A 21,807-nucleotide genomic window follows, 5' to 3' on the forward strand; every position below is an offset into this window, starting at 1 on the left:
TGGAAGACAGTGTGGCGATTCCTCAAGGATCTAGAACTAGAAATACCACTTGACCCAGCCATCCCATTACTGGGTATATACCCAAAGGATTATAAGTCATGCTGCTATAAAGACACATGTCCACGTATGTTTATCGCGGCACTATTCACAATAGCAAAGACTTGGAACCAACCCAAACGTCCATCAGTGATAGACTGGATTAAGAAAATGTGGCACATATACACCATGGAATACTATGCAGCCATAAGAAAGGATGAGTTCATATCCTTTGTAGGGACATGGATGAAGCTGGAAACCATCATTCTGAACAAACTATCACAAGGACAGAAAGCCAAACACCACAGGTTCTCACTCATAAGTGAGAATTGAACAATGAGAACACTTGGACACAGGGTGGAGAACATCACATACCAGGGCCTGTCGTGGGGTGAGGGGAGTGGGGAGGGATAGCATTAGGAGAGATACCTAATGTAAATGACGAGTTAGTGGGTGCAGCACACCAACATGGCAAATGTATACATATGTAACAAACCTGTACATTGTGCACATGTACCCTAGAACTTAAAGTATAATAAAAAATTTTTAAAATAAAAGATTAATGGGCCGGGGTTGTGGCTCATGTCTGTAATCCCAGCACTTTGGGAGGCTGAGGCAGGTGGATCACCTGGGGTCAGTAGTTCAAGACCATCATGGCCAACATGGCAAAATGCGGTCTCTACTAAAAATACAAAATTTAGCCAGGTGTGGTGGTGCACACCTGTACACACTTGTAATCTCAACTACTCAAGAGGCTGAGGCATAAGAATCGCTTGAACCTGGTAGGCAGAGGTTACAGGGAACCGAGATCATGCCACTGCACTCCAGCCCTGGGCCACAGAGCAAGACTTCGTCTCAAAAAAAAAAAAAGAAAACAAAAGATTAATGTTCCCTCTGAAGAATAAACATACATAGTGGGGTATTCTGCAGGGTAGGTAAAGTAGAAACTTTATATATTCAACCCAAAGCATATTTTGTTAATTAGCACTGTGGCCACTCCACTAGAACACAATGGAACCCCACCCACACTTTGATTTGGATGCTGGGACTGATGACGTCACATAGTGAAGTTATCATGAGAATATTTGTTACATAATGAGACTCCGGAAAGAGCAGGAGACTTCCCAAGCTGGTTCAAAAGTGGCTTGTGAGAGCAGGAAAATGTGTTGTGACTATGGTTAAGGAGTAGGGCAAGGGTAAAGGTACCCAGGCATGTCTTGAACTTCCAGCATATACCAAAGAAGGGAGCACTCAGGCTTTATTATCAACTTGCCCAAATAGTGTGGCTTAAAAGATGTCAGTAATCAATCAAAAAATAGATTCAGATTCTTTAATTCAACACTGAATGTTTACTCTTGAAACTCCTGACTTCTAGGTTGAGAAAGACTTAATTTCCTCATGCTAAAAACCTTATACATGTCCTTTCTTCAAGCATAAATAGGACCCTTTACATAACTGTTGAAAGTGCTTCCGAAATACTGCTTAGACAAATTGTCTACAATATTTTTACACTAGTCTTGTGAAAATTAATGTTTATAAGACTATAAAAATTGAATAACAAAAAAGCCATTTTTCAAAAAGCTGTAAAAATTTCTATATGAGGTTATCATAATAAGCATGGCATTCTATAATTTCTCAACTATAGCAAAACTTCATTTCTATTATTTATTTATTTATTTTGAGACACAGTTTCATTCCAGCCTGGGTGACAGAGACTCTGTCTCAAAAAAATAATAATTATTATTATTATACACTTTCCTAGAAATCATTTAACCCAATTTATAGATTTACATTTCTTCCCTCGTACTTCAGTGAAAAACTTGGAGGATCCATAAATCGAGGTCGTATTTTCAGATTTGTGTGGCAAAAAATTTGTACAGAGAGGCTGGGAGCGGTGGCTCACACCTGTAATCCCAGCACTTTGGGAGGCCGAGGTGGGCAGAGCACGAGGTCAGGAGATCGAGACCATCCTGGCTAACATGGTGAAACCCTGTCTCTACTAAAAATACAAAAAAAATTAGCCAGGCGTGGTGGTGGGCGCCTATAGTCCCAGCTACTTGGGAGGCTGAGGCAGGAGAATGGCAAGAACCCGAGAGGTGGAGCTTGCAGTGAGCTGAGATCGCGCCGCTGCACTCCAGCCTGGGCGACAGAGCAAGACTCTGTCTAAAAAAAAATATATATATATATATATATTATATTATATATATATATATATATATACACACACAGAGAAATGACAGATGCAAAGCATGTGTTCTACCAATATGTAGAAGGTCCCTTACATTTTAAGTTCAGTGAAATAATTAGAATGATACAAGATACTGAACTGAAATTGTATAATGTGGAAGCAAAAGCTCTGTTACTAATGTGCAAGTATATCAACAGGATTTTTAAAACACAACATGCTAATTATACCTTAAAATATATTTCTCCCAGTCTGGGCGACCTGACGAAACCTCATCTCTACAAAAAATACAAAAATTAGCCAGGCATGGTGGCGTGAGCCTGTGATCCTGAGGCAGGAGAACAGGGTCTGGAGGCAGGAAACCTAAGGCTGTTTCACGCTAACGTCCTTGAGCTAAATTGATGGGAAAACCCTAACTTTCCACACCTAAGTAACAAAAGGACCAGAGACTATTCCCTTTGCAAACCTCTACCTTTTCTGCCTGGCAGATGGGAAATTAAAAGTACCTCTGATTGGTTGCTTTTTGCAACCAATCAGATATTTGCGTAGGAGTGTGACTTTTGTAACTTTACTTCAGCCTCTGATTGGTTGACTGACTGCAGGTCACCATTTTATTTACATGAGGTCAGCACCAAGCAGCCAATGGGAAACCTCTAGTAGTCATTTGGACCCAAGAAGATTCTGTATCTGGGCCACTGCTTGGGCCTGTTCCCACACTACGGAGTGTACTTTCATTTTCAATAAATTCCTGTTTTCATTCTTTTGATGCTGCATTCTTTCATTGCTTTGCTGGGTGTTTTTTCCAATTCTTTGTTCAAAATGCCAAGAACCTAAACAACTTGCAGTCAAGACCCTCTACTGGTAACATATTTTGGTGAGCTAGCCAGCAGAGAAAGTAGGCCCAAAGTTTGGGATTTCTTTTTCTCCTTTCCCCTTTTACATACAGGGAAATCTTCCTCTCTCCATCTTTTCCTTTCCAACTGAGGACCCTCAGTGGACAGCACCTAAGCACGAAGACACTTGCAAGTTTCTGGCCAGGGCCATTCTCTGGTGAAACTGGAAGGTTTCCGTGTGGAAGTGCCTAACTGCCACCGCTTGGTTAAGGTGAGGAACCTGAGTCCTTTTCCTCGTTTTTGTTTTTCTGAGTCCTATTCCTTTTTTTCTTTTTCTGAGTTATTTTCCTTTTCTCCTTTTTTTATTCTTTCAGCAGCCGTTTCCTAGTAGCTCGTTGGTAATTGAGGGGAACTGACTGGGGCCACTCTCTGGTATCCTCTGAAGGCCAAGGAGTGAACAGGGATGGCTGCCCTGCCCAGAAGGGGAAAAGACTCATTTCTGTCCTTTTCAGTTATAATCCCTGATCCCTATGTGTGATGCAGTTAGCAGCAGCAGCTCGTCCAGGGCAAACTCACAGGTTTCAGGTGACTTATGCTTCTTTTATTTATGCTAAATTCTTCCCTTCTCCCACTCAACTGGCAAAGGACAGAAAACCCACCTAGCTATGCACAAAAGGTTACACAAGTCAGAGGGTCCGGGCATGTGGTCTGTGTGGTGCATGGTGGTGGAGGGAAGTCATGAAAAGGAATTTATTATTGCCTAAGTTGAGAGCGTTAAAGGGTTGTTTTAAGTGAGATAGAAAAACTTTAAGTCAGGTCCTCAGTGATGGAGAGAACCATTCCAAAGTGGTGCCAGCACCCATCTAAGGTCAGAGATGTCTGACAGACTAAGTTGGGGCCCTAAAGGGGGGATGCCCCAGGTAAAATTTGGGTCACCTAATGAGCCCTCCACTTTTCAAAGTCCTCTTCTCTTTTCCAAACCACTATGGGCAACTCTCCACCTGATTCCACACTTGGCTACATCCTCAATCACAGAAATCAATTTGACCCTGACACTCTAAAGATAAAATGTAAAATTTTTTTTGCACTATTGTCTGCCCCCATTATGAACTGCCCAGCCTGGAACAATGGGCAGTCTTGGTAGCCTTAATTATGACACCATCCTGCCATTAGACCTATTTTGCAAGAGGCAGGGCAAATGGTCAGAAATCCCATATGCACAGGATTTTATGACCCTATACCAAAACCTAACAATCTGTCAAACTCCCAGAACCCACCCCCACCACCAAAGGAAAGTTCTAAGGTAGAATTAGATATTATAGATGATCCCCCCCCACCTTTTTATTTTTTGAGACAGAGTTTTGCTCTTGTCGCCCAGGCTGGAGTGCAATGGCTTGATCTCCGCTCACCGCAACCTCTACCTCCCAGGTTCAAGCAATTCTCCTGCCTCAGCCTCCCAGGTGGCTGGGATTACAGGCACACACCACCATGCCCATCTAATTTTGTATTTTTAGTAGAGACGGGGTTTCTCCATGTTGGTCAGGCTGGTCTCGAACTCCCAACCTCCGGTGATCTGCCCACCTCGGCCTCCGAAAGTGCTGGGATTACAGGCATGAGCCACCGCGCCAAACCAGATGACCCCCTTTTACAAGAGCCACTTGTCTCTAAGGGTGAAGAGCGACCATCCCTATAGCCCCCTTACCAAGTGCTCCTGAGGCTAAAACCAGGAGCAAACACTGGGGACCCTACTAAGTCCCCCAAACACTCAGTGGGGAAGACCATATTCTACTCTCCCTCCAGCCTTGCTACCCCGTAGGGAAGCAGCAGGAGCCGAATGGCCAGTCCTATTGCAGGTCCCCTTCTCTATAACTGATATACAGCAATGTAAGGAAAAGCTAGGAAACTACTCTAAAAATCCTAGGAAATTTGCAGAAGGGTTCCAAAAGTTGACCTTATTACTATTGCACTCCAGCCTGGGCAACAGGGTGGTTACATGATAATAATGTCAATTTACAAAGATGATTTGAGAATCTTGTCTGTATGCACTTAAAACCAGCTGCAAAACATGTGAAGCAACAAGTGACAGAAGTGAAAAGAATGTACAAATCTAGGTGGAGCACAGATTTTTAGGTTAGTGAAACATACTCCATATGTTTCCCATATCCCAAAGCAACACTCTATTTGTCAAAGGACACCCTGAACACAACAAACTCAGTGACTTACATTGTAAATTTACATCATTCTCCACCATATTCCATGCTGCTTAACTCACACAGACCTTAATCTTCCAGAAAACATGGATATGAAGGAACCACACCTAATGAAGCAGGCCCTCTCAACTTACTGATTTATTCCCAGAGACCACAATGAAAGATGTGTAGGAAAGGCAAGACTTCATACTTTAGGATGAAGGTCACAAATAGTCAACTAGCCTTTTTAAGAAATGTCAAAGTGAATACAATTATTTTATATACTGAATTGGCCATTTCCACACATGCTCTTGATCCTTTGATGTACATATTACCTGGGGTTTTAACAAATTTTGTCTTGTGGTTATTTTACTGTATGTACCATTCCAGGTCAATCCTGGATGGAGAAGCAGACTTAGTTATCCATAGTATGATTTACCTAACATGGAATCTGTTGAGAAATTTTTTTTTTTTTTTTTTTTTTTTGAGACGGAGTCTTGCTCTGTCGCCCAGGCTGGAGTGCAGTGGTGCAATCTCGGCTCACTGCAAGCTCAGCCTCCCGGGTTCAAACAATTCTCATGCCTCAGCCTCCTGAGTAGCTGGGACTACAGGCACGTGCCACCACGCCTGGCTAATTATTTGTATTTTTAGTAGAGACGGGGTTTCACCGTGTTAGCCAGGATGGTCTCGATTTCCTGACCTCGTGATCCGCCTGCCTCGGCCTCCCAAAGTGCTGCGATTACAGGCGTGAGCCACCGTGTCTGGCTGAGAAATGGTTTAAAATTTTACCACGTTAATTACATTTGCAAGGTTTCTATCCAGTATGAATAATTTGGTAAAGCCTGAAGACACACTACTGATTAAAGGTCCTTCCATGTTAAGCACACTGATATGACTTTTTTCCTGTATAAATTCTCTCAAACTCCAAAAACATGAACATTTGATTTTTTTATTTTTTTGAGACAGAGTCTCACTCTTGTCACCCAGGCTGGAGTACAATGGCACAATCTCGGCTTACAGCAACCTCCACATCCTGGATTCAAGTGATTCTTCTGCCTCAGCCTCCCAAGTAGCGGGATTACAGGCGCCCACCACTACGCCCAGCTAATTTTTGTATTTTTTAGTAGAGATGGGGTTTCACCATGCTGGCCAGGCCAGTCTCAAACTCCTGACATCAGATGATCCACCCACCTCAGCCTCCCAAAGTGCTGGGATTACAGGTGTGAACCACCATACCCAGCCCATTTGATTTTTAAAAAGGCTTACCACATTCGTTACCTTTGTAAGACTGTTCTCCAGTATGAATACTCTGATGTTTCCATTTGGATGTTCGGGTAAAAAGTCTTAGCACACACATTACATTTGTCAAAGATGTATATTCTGAGGTCTAGTGAGTTCAGACACCTCGGGGAAGCCTCTAGCACATACATTTATATGATTTCTTTCCAATATAAACTCTCAAGTAGTGACTGAACTCTGGTGAAGCTTCTGCCACCCTCACTTCATTTGTAAAGCATATCTGCACTTCGAGTTATAGATCCACAAGTTTTGACCTTTAAGTAGTATTCTTGCCACATATACTACACTTCTGTGATTTCTCTCCAGGATGTATATTCTTATGCCTAGTGAACACTTGCTTAAAACTTAGCTATATTCACTCCATGTGTAAATATATTAGGCCATAATTGCATGGCTAGACAGAAATACCTGAGGCTAGGTAATGTATAAAGAGGTTTAATTGACTCACAATTTTGCAGGCTTTATAGGAAACATGGCGCTGATGTCTGTTCACCCTCTCGGGAAACCTCAGGAAGGTTAAAATGATGGTGGGAGGTGAAGGGCATGTCAAATGGCCAGAAGAACAAACAAGAGGGAGGTGCCATTCACTTTCGTGCGTGCGTGTGTGTGATGGAGTCTCACTCTGTCACCCAGGCTAGAGTGCAGTGGCGCGATCTCGGCTCACTGCAACCTCCGCCTCCAGGGTTCGAGCAATTCTCCTGACTCAGCCTCTCGAGTAGCTGGTACTACCAGTACCCGCCACGAAGCCCAGCTAATTTTTGTATTTTTGGCAGAAACAGGGTTTCACCATGTTGGCCAGGCTGCTCTTGAACTCCTGACCTCAAGTGATCCGCCCACCTCAGCCTCCCAAAGTGCTGGGATTACAAGCATGAGCCAGACCTCATGAGAACTATCACAAGGACAGCAACAAGGGGATGGTACTAAAACTTTCTTGAGAAAGCCACCCCCATCATCCAATCACCTCCCACTAGGCCCCACCTCCAATACTGGAGATTACAATTCCACATGAGACTTCAAAGGGAAAGGACAAATATACAAGCTATATGAGTAAGTATAAATTATTTGGGGATCCCAGAAGTTAGGACAACATCTAACGGCCTTTCCACATTGAGTTTAGTTGTAAGGTTCTCTCCAGCATGTTTTATCTGATGTTTAGTGAGGCCTGAGCGACTAATGTAAGATTTGCCACACTCATTACATTTATAAGGTTTTTCACTAGAATGAATTCGTTGGTGTTTAGTGAGGCAAGACCGCCGCCCAAACGCCTTGCCACATTCCATACATTTGTATGGCTTCTCTCCAGTATGGTTTCTCTGATGGTAAACCAAGTTTGACCTTTCGATAAAAGCTTTACCACATTCATTACATTTATAAGGTTTCTCTCCAGTATGCATCATCTGATGATTAAGCAGAATTGAACGTACTCTAAAGGCTTTGCCACACTCATTACATTTGTAAGGTTTCTCTCCAGTATGAATACTCCAATGACGTGCGAGGCCTGAGCGATAACGGAAGACCTTGCCACATTCATTACATTTGTAAGGTTTCTCTCCAGTATGAATTCTCCGATGCCTTGCCAGGGTTGTAGTGGAGTTAAAGACTTTCCCACATTCAATACATTTGTATGGCATCTCTCCAGTATGTCTTCTCTGATGGTACACCAGACTTGTTTTATGACTAAAAGTTCTACCACATTCACTACATTTGTGTGGTTTCTCCCCAGTAGGATTTCTGTGATATCTTGCAAGTTTTGAACTTTGGATAAAAGCCTCACCAAATTCATTACAGTGGTAAGGGTTCTCTCCAGTATGAATTACCAGATGTTTAGTGAGGCTTGAACGCTGAGTATAGGCTTTGCCACAATCATTACATTTATAAGGTTTCTCTCCGGTATGAATTTTCCGATGACGTGCTAGGCATGAGTAGTAACTGAAGACCTTGCCGCATTCGTTACACTGGAAAGGTTTCTCTCCGGTATGACTTCGCCTATGAATTGAAAGGTTTCCACTGTCAATGAAGACCTTGCCACACACATTACATTTGTAAGGTTTCTCTCCGGTATGCATTCTTTGATGACGTGCTAGGCATGAATAGTAAGTGAAGACCATGCCACATTTATTACAATGGAGAGGTTTCTCTCCAGTATGACATCTCATATGAACCGAAAGGTATCCACCGTAATTAAAGACCTTGCCACACACATTACATTTGTAAGGTTTCTCTCCGGTATGAATTCTCTGATGTACAGTTAGTAATGAGCCCCAATTAAAGGCTTTGCCACATTCATTACATTTGTAAGGTTTCTCTCCAGTATGAACTCTCTGATGCACTGCAAGATGTGAATGTTGACTGAAGACCTTGCCACATTCATTACATTTGTAGGGTTTCTCTCCAGTATGAATTCTCCGGTGCCCTGCAAGACGTGAACGTTGAAAGAAGACCTTGCCACATTCATTACATTTGTAAGGTGTCTCTCCAGTATGAATTATCTGGTGCCTTACAAGTTGTGAATTCTGATAAAAGACCTTGCCACATACATCACATGTATATGGTTTCTTTCCTGCATGGATTATATGATGTGCAGTGAGGCTTGAGTTCCGTTTAAAGGTTTTGCCACATTCATTACATTTGTAGGGTTTGTCTCCAGTATGAACTGTCTGATGAGTTGCAAGAGAGGAACTTTGACTAAAGCACTTCCCACATCGATTACATTTGTAAGGTTTCTCTCCAGTATGAATTCTCTGATGAACTGCAAGGTGGGAACTTTTACTAAAGGACTTGCCACATTCATTACATATGTAGGGTTTGTCTCCAGTGTGACTTCTCCGGTGATTTACAAGATCTGAATTTTGTCTGAAGATCCTGCCACATACATCACATTGGTATGGTTTCCCTCTTGTATGGACTATCTGATGTACTGTTAGTAGTGAGCCCTGATGAAAGGCTTTACCAGACTCATTGCATCTGTAAGGTTTCTCTGTAGTATGTATCATCTGATGATTAATAAGACTTGAAGACACTCTGAAGGCTTTGCCACACTCATTACCTATGTAAAGTTTTTCCCTAATATGTGTTTTCTCATCTTGTGTAGGTAACGAAAGTTGCAAAAAATCATTCCCATATTTCCTAGAAATGTTGGTTGGGACACCAGGAAAAATTCTTTGAAGTGGTGAAGCTAAAAAACCATTATTAACTGTCCTCTCAATTTGATTACATCCATAAATTTTCTCTGCAGTTTGAAATTTCTGCAATTCACCCAGACTGGACTGAAACCTTAATATAAGCTGATTTTCCATATGCTTGTTTTCTACGTCCCCTTGACTATGTCGAACTCTTTGACCAGTAAGATTGTTTTTATGGGTCATCGGCCCTTCTTTATAATTTATTTCACCATCTTTCCATTGAAAGTCAAGTTCCTGTAGATTTTTCCGGATTTCCCTGAAGTAAAAATTTTCAGTGTCATAGCTTTCATGTCCTTCCAACATCACTGTTTGGAATTTTTCTCCTGTGTTACTGTTCTGTATTGGTGGTAATTCCTTGATCACACATTTAGGAGAGATACCTGCAAAATATAATGAACATGGGGTTTTAAAATAACTATTATTGGTAAATATTATTTTATACTGAAAACACACTACGCTAAACATAATGTTTACACTAGCAAGTTGTGAAACTTTTCTACCATGATCTTCTATTTGTAGAAATGCAAAATGAATAGAATTCTATAGTAAAGAAAAAGTGATTACATGTAATTTAAATCAATTTTAGGAAAGCCTAGTTTCAAACATCCTTCGACCAAAAGACTCATGTTATGCAAACATATATGAGCACCAAAACAAGTATTTTGCAATCGCTGACCCCAAATGACACACCAATTGGCAGTAAACATATGGCTCCCTCATAATAGGAGAGAAAAAAAGTTACATATATTTATTTCATACAAATGAATGCCAAGCAACAGCAAGATATACTGTAATGGTAAATATTAACTAATAAATAATCATAATATAAATAAATTAATAAAACATTCTAATAGCCTGTGATAAAACCAGCAGGTAAATAATGAACAACCACAAAATACAAATCTATAGTATGAAATTCTAAACAATTCTCCATCAATAATAAGCAAGAACTTATATTCTAGAGGCAGTATGTAAATAGAAAATATGTTGAGATCACTGGCTTTTAAAGATAAAAGAAAGGTAAATATGTCTATGGCCATACCACCGTGAATGCATCTGATCTTGTCTGATCTCAGAAACTAAGCAGTGTCAGAACTGGTTAGTACTTGGATGAGAGAAAGGTAAATATATAACATAATAAAGAATAAAAATTGGGGACAGGTCAGCCGGGCACGGTGGCTCAAGCCTGTAAACCCAGCACTTTGGGAGGCCGAGGTGGGTGGATCACGAGGTCAGGAGTTCAAGACTAGCTTGGCCAACATGGTGAAATCTCGTCTGTACTAAAAGTAAAAAAAATCAGCCGGGTGTGGTGGCACGTGCCTGTAATCCCAGCTACTCCGGAGCCTGAGACAGGAGAATCATTGGAACCCAGGAGGCGGAGGTTGCAGTGAGCCGAGATTTCGCCACTGCACTCCAGCCTGGGCGACAGAGCAGTCTCAAAAAAAAAAAAAAAAAATGGAGACAGATATGGTGGCTCAGACCTATAATCCCAGCATTTTGAGAGGCCAAGGTGGGCAGATCACTTGAGGCCAAGAGTTTGAGACTAGCCAGGCCAACATGGTGAAACCTCATCTCTACTAAAAATATAAAAAATTAGCCAAGCGTGATGATGCATGCCTGTAATCCCAACTACTCAGGAGGCTGAAGCACAAGAATCACATAAACCTGTAAGGGGTAGGTTGCAGTCAGCCAAGATCACGACACTGCACTTCAGCCTGGGCAACAGAGAGAGACTGCCTCAAAAAAAGAATAAAACTTGGGAAAGGAAATCAGAAATCCCAGTTATGATTTCATGCCTACAACTATGTAACAAACAATAGAGCAAGTCCCTATGTATTCATTGTCTTTTTTTGCTTTTGGCTGAGATGGAGTCTCACTCTGTCACCCAGGCTGGAGTACAGTGGCATGATCCCACCTCACTGCAACCTCCAACTCACAGGCTCAAGCGATCCTCCCACCTCAGCCTCCTGAGAGCTGGGACCACAGATGCATGCCATCATGCCCGGTTAATTTTTTTGTAGTTTTGGTAGAGATGAGGTTTTGCCATGTTGCCCAGGCTGGTCTGGAACTCCTAAGCTCAAACAATCTGCCCACCTCTGCCTCCCAAAGTGCTGGGATTATAGGCATGAGCCACCGTGCCCAGTCCTATTCACTGTCTTTATTATCCAGTTCATTGGCCACAAAATATATATGATACAGAGATTGTACTTGGAAAATGCATGAACTGAGATAAAAGACAACACCGTTTGGACCAAACTGCAAAATGAAAACTTACAGATACAATGTAGACTGCTCTGATATAAAGACTTATGTCTGCCAAAATTCCTATGTTAAGGCCCCATCCTCAATGTGATAGTATTTGGAAGTGTGGTCTTTGGAAGGCAATTAGGTCAGGATGGTGCATAGAACTTCAGGAATGCAATTAGCAGAAACGTGAAAAAGCTTCTGCTTTTTGCATGACAATCTCTCTGCCACATGAGAACACAGAGTCAGCCATGGCACACCAGAAAAAAGTCCACACCAAGAACCAAAGTGGCTGGCTCTGACATGTTGAACTTCGCACCACCCAGATCTGTGAAAAGTCCATTTCTGCTGTTTAAACCACCCTATCTATGGTATCTGATATAGCTAGTCATGCTGACTAAGGTAAAGCCAATATGCTATCTCATTATAAACATGAAACAATGTTGATAAACGTTATTAAACAAATTTGTGAGTCTGTACTATAAAACATGCAATATTCTAAGCTAGCTAACAGCACTAACTTGTTTAAAAAGTCTTTAGGTAAATTATCACTATTTAACAAACAAGCACACTAAATATGCCCACAGGATTTATGTATCTATACCCAATTTACAAACAAAGTAAGACACAAGAACCTGGGTTTGCAAGATCAAACATGTTTTTTAAAAACAACTTCCCAAACAAGCAGTGCAGATAACAGGTCAACCCAAATATCAAGAGTGTAGAAATACTTCAAGAGCCATTTTGTGTAGAGCACCTGATTCTGTCGCTGTTCGGGGTGCCACTATGTAACCCACATGGACCTAGGACGACTGAACAAAGGGGGCGAATGCGGGAATAAAAGACAAGAGACAAAAGAGTATATTTGGAAGAAGGGGTCAGGGGCACCTTGCCTGTAGTGGACAAGGGCCGTCTGTATTTATTAGGCAAGAGGGATAGTGAGAAGGAGGGTGGAAGAAGGGGTCAGCTGCGCAGTCCAGAGTAGGCTTGCAAGACTGCATTCCTCAAACAACAGGCTCTAGATATGGCAGTAGATAACCCTGGCACCAGGAAGTGATTGCCTCCAGCAAACCTTCTGTCAGCAGGAGCAGTCATGAGTTTGCCCACATCCTGCATTCATGATCAACAGTTTGCTGTTTGATCATATAGCCTCCAGTGGAATGCTGAGGTGGTCACGTCCCACAGGCCTTGGCTCCCTGCAATGCTGTGTTGCCGAAAGCATTATTCAGCCATCCGTCATGAATAACGAACGGTATCTGAGTCATCATCCCCTGCACACATTGATTTACGCAGTGTTATCAGACAGTGGTCAAGGGAATGAGTAGAGGTTACCCCTTACACAGTGAGAGTAGCATGGGAGGTGAGGGAGTTCTGCAATAATGGGAGTATAAAATTAATATGCTAGTCAGTAACTGGGTAGTCCATCTGGACAAAGTAATATGTTAGGAAAGGCCCAGGAGGACAAAGGGCAAGAGGGGAGATCAAGGAGTAATGAGCATGGAGCAGCAGGGTTTGTGCTTGCAGAGCTGTGGGAATAGAATTGCACAAGAAACAGCTAAAATCCTGGCTTTGGAAGAAAAGAGAAACTAATGGAGAGGTAGCATTGTACTGACTAATACTTAAACATGAGAATTATACTATGGGTGCAGGACAACAAGGGAAGACAATTAAAAAGGAGGTGGTGTGATGATATGGGAAGAAAACAGATTTATGTCTCTATAATATTTGCTATGAAATTTATCAAACTGAATGTCCCATAAGTTCTATTTCCAGGTATATGCTCAACAACCCTACATATCAAGAGATATGTGAAAGACTGTTCTTACAATTCAATCCTTAAGAAAAAACCTGAAAATGGCCATGAAGAGGAGATGGATGAATTCATTTTGTACACACACATAAAGACACCATAAAACTTTACTGATAGTACAAGAACGTTAAGGAGACGGGGTGCAGAATGAGGACCCGTAGCACAACAGGCGAAGATTTGAGAAAACAAAGAAAGCAGGAGACTCTTGTCAAGGTTTAAATATATGTTAATGGAGACACAGTATATACGATGAAAGTATCCTGGGATATCAAAAACACAACATGGAAGCAGATCTGTAAAAAGTCATTTCTGTATGTAATTGAAGTTAAGCTGTTATTAGTTTAAAATAGGATGTTATAAATCTAAAGTGTTTTCTGTAATTGCAACGGTAACCACAGAGAATGTATAGAAGACACACACAATGGAAATAAAACTATTTCAGGAAAAAAAAATCAACTATATAAAAACGAAGGCAGTAAGACAAACAGAACAAAAAAATCTAAAAGAGATACAGAAAGCACTTAACAAAATGGCAATATAAGTCCTTTTCTATCAGTAATTACATTAAATGTAAGTGTTTATACTCCACAGTCAAAAGACAGAGACTGGCTGAATAAATTTTTAAAACTGGCTTCAGCTGCACATTATCCAGAAAATACTCATTTTAATTCAAAGGACACACATAGGCTGAACTGAAGGGATGAAAAAAGATATCCCCTAAAAATGTTAACCGAAAGACATCAGAGGTGGCTGAACTGATGTCAGCCAAAATAGACTTTATGTCAAAACTGGTACAAGAGACAAAGAAGGGCATTATATAATGATTAAAAGGTTAATTCACTAGGAGGATATAACAATATGTGCCCATATAGAGATCCTCAATATGTGAAGCAAAATTAACGTAACTAAAGGGAGAAGTAGTTCCACAGTAATAATAAGAGACTTCAATGGCCTATTTTTACTTATAAATAGGACAATCAGACAGAAGAAAAACAAGGAACTAGAGAACCTAAACTATATATCAAATTGAACCTAACCTATATATGCATAACACATCACCCAAAAACAGTGCAATACAAATTTTTCAGAACTGCACATGAAACATTTCTCAAAAGAAATATTGGAAAAGAAAAAAATTTTTAAACTTTTTAAAGACTAAAATCATAAAGCATAACTTATTCCATCATAATAAAATAAAACTAGAGATCAACAGCAGAAGAAAATTAGATTATCAACAAATATGTGGAAACAACATACTCTTAGGCTGGTGTGGTGGCTCACGCCTGTAATCCCAGCAATTTGGGTGGCTGAGGCAGGTGGATCACCTGAGGTCAGGAGTTCGAGACCAGCCTGGCCAACATAGTGAAACCCTCAGCCAGGAGTGGTGGCAGATGCCTGTAATCCCAGCTACTCGGGAGGCTGAGGCAGGAGAACCGCTTGAACCCAGGAAGTGGAGGTTGCAGTGAGCCGAGACTGCACCACTGCACTCCAGCCTGGACAACAAGAGCGTAACTCCGTCTCAAAAAACAAAAACAAGCAAACAAAACCATACTCTTAAACAGCCAATATGTCAAATTAGAAGTCACAAGGGAAATTTTAAAAATCTCAAAACAAAGGAAAATGAAAATAGAACATACCAAAACTTGTGAATGCAGGAAAAACAGTGCTAAGATAGAAAATCTGCAGATATAAATGCTAACATTAAAATAGAAGATCTCCAATGGAACAGAATAGGAAACCCAGAAATACAGCCACACACCTACAACCAACTGATCCTTGATAGTCAAAAAAACAAATGGGAAAAGACATTCTATTCAATAAAGGGTGCTAGAAAAACTGGCTAGCCATAATACAGAAGAATGAAACTGGACTCCTATATCTTGTCATATACAAAAATTAATTCAAGATGAATAACGACTTACATTAAGACTTCAAGCTACAAAAATTCTAGAAGAAAATCTAGGAAAAACTTTTCTGGACAAAATACAAGTTGTTGTTTTTTTTTTCTTTTTTTTTTTTTAGAGACAGGGTCTTGCTCTGTCGCCCAGGCTGAAGTACAGCAGTGTGATCTCAGCTCAATGCAACCTCTGCCTACTGGGTTCAAGCAATTCTCTTGTCTCAGCCTCCCAAGTAGCTGAGATTACATGCATGTGCCACCACACCCGGCTAATTTTTTTGTATTTTTAGTAGAAACAGGGATTCACCATGTTGGTCAGGCTGGTCTCGAACTCCTGACCTCAGACCTCAAAATGATCCGCCTGCCTCAGCCTCCCAAAGTGCTGGGATTACAGGCATGAGCCATTGCTCCTGGCCCAATACAAGTTTTTTAAGAGAATTTATTCTTCATTGCTTGAGCATCACCAAAAAAATATATAGGTTTTATAAATAGTAGAGAAGTCCCTGAAGTGTAAGAAATGGGCTAAGTTTAAAATAAAGTTAGATTTTTAAATAATGATTCAGTATAACATGATGGACATGAATGTAGATAGGAGAATAGTTATTATAATACAGCATTTGTTCCAAGAAAGAAAAAAACAGTGCAATTTGAACAAAACCCAGCAAGCTATATTTAGGAAACTGAAACTTACCACAGAAAAGCAATGTATGTTATATAACAAAGAACGATCAATCTATTAAGTGGCATTTCCACAATTAAGATAGTAACTTAAAAAATTATGCTCAAGATATTAAAAATTTCCAACTTAAAAACTGTAATCAATTTAACCGACAAATATATACTTTCATAGTAGGAATTAAGTCAGGTGAAACAGAAGTAAAAGGAATAACTGAAACTATCAACACAACACTATGGAGTTTGTGTAAGTTTTAGGGAAACTGCTGCTGAGCTATCCCATCTGTACTAAAGAAGTAAATCTTGTAAAATACATAAAACAATATGCATTCCCCAACACAACACTACCACAATAGAAACATAAAGAAAACTGAGTATCCTCAAAAATATGGAACTGATTAAATAAATAAAAACAAAGTTCATTTATAATACATGAAAATGCATCAGATGAAAGCAATGGTTGCTTAAAACGAATTTTGTGGACTTAAAAAAGATAAGCCTCATTCAACTTCATTAGCTTCCTCAAGATCAAAGACGTACTCACTGTAAACAAAAATACTGGGGAAGAAAAGTGTGGCATGAGCAGTGGTTCAGGCAACAGCCCTGCAGAGATGAAGCTGTGAACCTGGACAATGTTCTTCCCGGGAGAAATTTTTTTGTTTGAGACAAAGTCTCACTCTTGTTCCCCAAGCTAGAGTGCAATGGTGCAATCTCGGCTCACTACAACCTCTGCCTCCCGGATATGAGAGATTCTCCTGCCTCAGCCCCCCACGTAGCTGGGATTACAGGCACCTGCCACCACGCCAGGCTAACTTTTGTATTTTTAGTAGAGACAGGGTTTCACCAAGTTGGCCAGGCTGATCTAGAACTCCTAACCTCAGGTGATCCACCCGCCTCAGCCTCCCAAAGTGCTGGGATTACAGGCGTTGAGCCACCGCGCCCGGCATGGGAGAAATTCCTACACCATTCACTGCTAGCTCAAAAAAGAGGACCATTAGTATATGAGATCAACATTGCCACAGTACCCTTGAGAGATACTTTTGTGACATTTCTCAGAAACCAGGCTCTTGTGATGGTCTCTATCTGAATATCATGACAAATGCTGATCATTCTACCCTGGCTTTAATAGTTACCTCTGTATGTAGCAAGATGATGTTAAAACTCATTACTCAAAGTGCTCTCCCTCAAAAATTTTCTCTTACCCAGTAAACTCACTCCATACAATAGTCCACAAGATATTCATAACCCCAAGATGGGTTATCACAGCAGGAAAAAAGCATAAAATGTCAGACCCTAGAAATGCATTTATTCAAAGGAAGTCTCAGAGGCAAAAAATCACACAAACATAAAAGAGAATGCAAGATCAGAAAGAGCCAAGGCATAAACAAGACAGAGAAAAACACAGGAATTGGATTGTGAGGGATCTTGAAATGAGACAGTGCTCTGTCCACAGATCCCAAACTAAGAGTGTGAAGACAGAGATACGCTCCCTGTGTAGGACTAAGAATAAAGAGAGGACCTTTGTGTCAACTGTCTTTACAATTCTTCTATGTAACAATCTCAGGAGACCCAACTCATTCCCCTGTCACAAACCCAAGAAGAGTGTCCAAAGAAGAACTAAGAAAATGGCTGAGGGACCTGAACAGGCAGAGAGGGCTGAAGATAGTCCAGTTCTAGGACCCCAGCTTCAAAGGAAGGGCAACCAATGTTTCCTCATCTCCTGACCAGCACTTTCAAGTATAGGAAATGGGGTGGAACCAGAAAAGCTCCAGGCACCAGGACTATGGAGCCCTCAGCTCCAATCTATATGGATCAGAGAACTGAGGATCAGATGGAATCAAGAACAGGAGGAGAGACCACACGGGAAAGAGACTTCTTTGAAAAGGCCCTTCCCATGCCACAGAGTCAAAGCATCAGAGTTCACAGAATACAGATGACACTGTGGTCCATCATAACAGTCTTGTACTTTGCTCTGTTTGAGCTGCAGCAACCCCTGGAGAGTGAAAGGTAAAGTTATACGGGTCTGGAGAGCAAAGTGATAAGCAGGAAAGAAGAAAACTTCCGGAGCTCACAGAAAATCAAATTTGTTTCCCCACAGAACTCTCCCACTTGCAGAGTCTTACACACACAATTTCATGGTACCACTTCCATTGTGCCCATCTGAGCTCTTACCTGTGATCATGCCTTTCATGCATTCCCCACAGTTTGGGTTCCTTGCTATTTTCACTTGGCTCACCACAGTCCAGGGCTCTTTCCCTTGCTCCAACACGGAGATAATATTCAGGTCAGGAAGGCAGAGTCCTGCTTATAAAAAAAGAAAGAAGATGTCCCATGGTTTTTCCAGAACCCAGCCTAATGTCTACATAGAAGAGAAAACACTGCAGTTGAATCTACAAAATATTTCACAAACTCATCCATTGATTGCCTCCTTCTGAATGCTTAGTGGACACTGTAAAATGAAGATATCTAGCTCTCTCCCAAGAAATACTGAATCAAAAACACAGGGATAGGCCAAGCGTACTGGCTCAAGCCTGTAATCTCAGCACTTTGGGAGGCCAAGACGGGAAGATGGCTTGAGCACAGGAGTTCAAGATCAGCCTAGGCAACAGAGTGAAGCCCTGTCTCTACCTGGGCATGGTGTTGCACACCCATAGTCCCAGCTACTTGGAAGGCTAAGGTGGGAGGATGGCTTTATCCCAAGAAGCTAAGGTTGCAGTGTGCCGAGATCACAAGATCACACCACTGCACTCCAGCCTGGGTGACAGACTGAGACTGTGTCAAAAAAAAAAAAAAAAAAAGCACAAGGATAGAAAACAGGAACAGGGAATTGGATATATTAACTCCGCCATAAGGTTTTACATGTACCTCAGCTCTGGAACCACCACTAATGTACAAAGAAGGAAGCAGAATATCCATAGAAATGGGACAGTTAAAGGCCAGATGCAGCATTATGAAGCTTTTTATTTGTGAATAAACAAGGCTTCAGTCTCTGACAAATAATGTAGGGCCTCACAAGAAACACAATAAGGAAAGTACAAAAATGCACAAGGGAAGATCCTAACTTCTGGAGGAAAATTATCCTCACCCAGGAAGCCGAGGTTCCTGTAGTTCTCCAACATCACGTCCCTGTACAAAGCTTTCTGAACAGAGTCCAGGCATTTCCACTCCTCCTGAGAGAATTCTATGGCTACATCCCTGAATGTCAAAGATCCCTGAAATGAAAAACACATTTCAATATGAGCAATGGGTGAGCTCTTATCTTTACATAAAATGAGAAGAGGAGAGAACTGTCACATCAATTTGACTGAAGTGTGTTTTGACATATCCATTAAAAGCATCTGTGGGATAATTATGTGTCCCTAATTTTGGGTTTTATAAAATTCAACAGGAGATTAGGATTTTATCTAAATCAGTGCACATTTCTCACTTTTGTGGACAAAATAAGAAATAAACACACGGTTATCCCTATGAAAGTTTTAGATATCATATTTGTTACACCAAGTGAGGTGTCCAGATGAGCTAGAATACAAGTGGTGTCTTCAGAGATGACAATGTTCTTAGTGGCTTTAAAGAAAGGTCAGAAACTAAAAACTGTGATGACAAGTGCAATAGCAAGGACTAAAGTTTTGGAACACTCCCCATGTACCGGGCATTACTCCAAAAGGATTTACATGTTCTAACTCAAATGATGACATAATCACCTATGACAGAAATATTTCTTCCCATCTTACTAGAAGACAACTGTGTCACAGACAGGCTAAGAAAGTCACCTAGGTCAACAACCTGCAAACAGCAGAGCAAGCACCTGAACCCAGATGTCTAAAAATTAGAGTTGAATCAACAGAATCCGACAGTTATGTAACAGAGTATGTCCTAGTCTTTCTGTGCAGCTATAACAAAATAAGAGAGACTAACTAATTTATGAACAATAGAAATGTATTTCTCATGATTCTGCTGGCTGGGAAATCCAAGATCAAGGTGTCAGCAGGACTGATGTCTGCTGAGGGCTAATCCCTGCTTCGAAGATGGTCTTGTTGCTGCCTAGGGGACGAATGCTACAGTACACTGACAGAGGGTTGCCTGAGAAAACTTGAAGCAAGTTCAAGATTAACTTGGAACCGCATAAAGGATCATTATATAGGCTGGGCGTGGTGGCTAACACCTGTATCTTAGCACCTTGGGAGGCCGAGGTGGGCGGATCACAAGGTCAGGAGATCGAGACCATCCTGGCTAACACGGTGAAACCTCATCTCTACTAAAAATACAAAAAATTAGCCGGGCGTGGTGGCCGGCACCTGTAGTCCCAGCTACTCGGGAGGCTGAGGCAGGAGAATGGCATGAACCCGGGAGGCAGAGCTTGCAGTGAGCCGAGATCGCGCCACTGCACTCCAGCCTGGGCAACAGAGCAAGACTCCGTCTCAAAAAAAAAAAAAAAAGTTTTTAAAGAAAAAACATTTTAAGGCCATAGAAACATTTAAGATATAATTTTCAACAGTGTTCCCAAGCCTGTATCTTATGTAGAGAAAAGAAAAAAATTAAAATAAAACCAAGTAAATAATTTCAACTGTGAAAAGATAATAGGCTGATTTATGAAATGATGATGCTGTAAATAAAAACCAATGCATACAAACATTTAAATTAACTGAAATAAGAAGCTATCTCTCAATGACATATTTTTTGGATGACTTTTTAAATCATTATTCTTAGACATGTATGTTTTAGCATGCTTGGGACAATGAAAATGTATAAATTGTATTTCATTTACTTTGTACTTAGTACTTCATTTACTTATTTATTTTGTACTTATTCAATACTAGGCTGGAGAAAATAGTACAAAATTTTAAAAGTATATAAACTTTTATTACAATTACTATTAAATGCCTATATTTAAATATCTAAGTGCAATTTTATCCAATTAAATTTAGCTACTTATGCATTAACAAAAGCCAAATGGAATTTATTCGTTTATTCCACCAATAAATAAAACAGTGATTCAAGATTAGGTGGTTTATAAGTGTAATACATTAAAATTTAACAGATTAAGATAGAAACAATATGTATTGCAGCAGTATATGCTTGCATAAATTATTAGAAAATTTAAAAATCATGTCGCAAAGGAAATCTGTAAAAAAAAAAAAAAAAAAAAAAAACCCAAAAACTGTTAAGGAAAAATATTTCACCCAACAAGTGAAACACTGGATTCATTTCCTCTAAATTAAGTAAGAGAAAAGGGGGTTTTTCATTTCCTCTAAATTAAGAGAAAAGGGGGTTGGCCAGACCTCCTGTCATTCACCACTGCACTGGATGTCTGAGCAGCAGCAAAGAGAAAAGGTGGGAGGGAAAAAGGCAAGGAGGGGGTAGAGCCAAAGAGTTAGATCTACTAAAATTAAGAGATAACATGATTGTGGCCGGGCACGGTGGCTCATGCCTGTAATTCCAGCACTTTGGGAGGCTGAG

The 21,807-nt window shown here is 40.7% G+C and overlaps 1 protein-coding gene across 5 annotated transcripts in view; it reads right to left on the bottom strand.

The window, feature by feature from the left end:
* Nucleotides 1–6,961: 6,961 nt before the first annotated feature.
* The window catches only part of ZNF841 (zinc finger protein 841), a 31,015-nt gene continuing 16,169 nt past the window's right edge, over nt 6,962–21,807 (bottom strand). For 2 of the 5 annotated variants that reach the window (XM_034945419.3, XM_034945417.3), the window contains exons 3-5: nt 19,436–19,562; nt 18,523–18,654; nt 6,962–10,104 (exon numbers count right to left, since the gene is read on the bottom strand). In XM_034945419.3, coding sequence (XP_034801310.2) covers nt 7,601–10,104; nt 18,523–18,654; nt 19,436–19,562 — 2,763 coding nt within the window. In that variant the 3' untranslated portion in view covers nt 6,962–7,600. The remainder of the gene's footprint in view (nt 10,105–18,522; nt 18,655–19,435; nt 19,563–21,807) is intronic. The other 3 variants (XM_063600562.1, XM_055103808.2, XM_034945420.3) reach the window with 2 other exon arrangements.

Source organism: Pan paniscus, chromosome 20, assembly GCF_029289425.2.
Source record: "Pan paniscus chromosome 20, NHGRI_mPanPan1-v2.0_pri, whole genome shotgun sequence".
Lineage (NCBI taxonomy): Eukaryota > Metazoa > Chordata > Mammalia > Primates > Hominidae > Pan > Pan paniscus.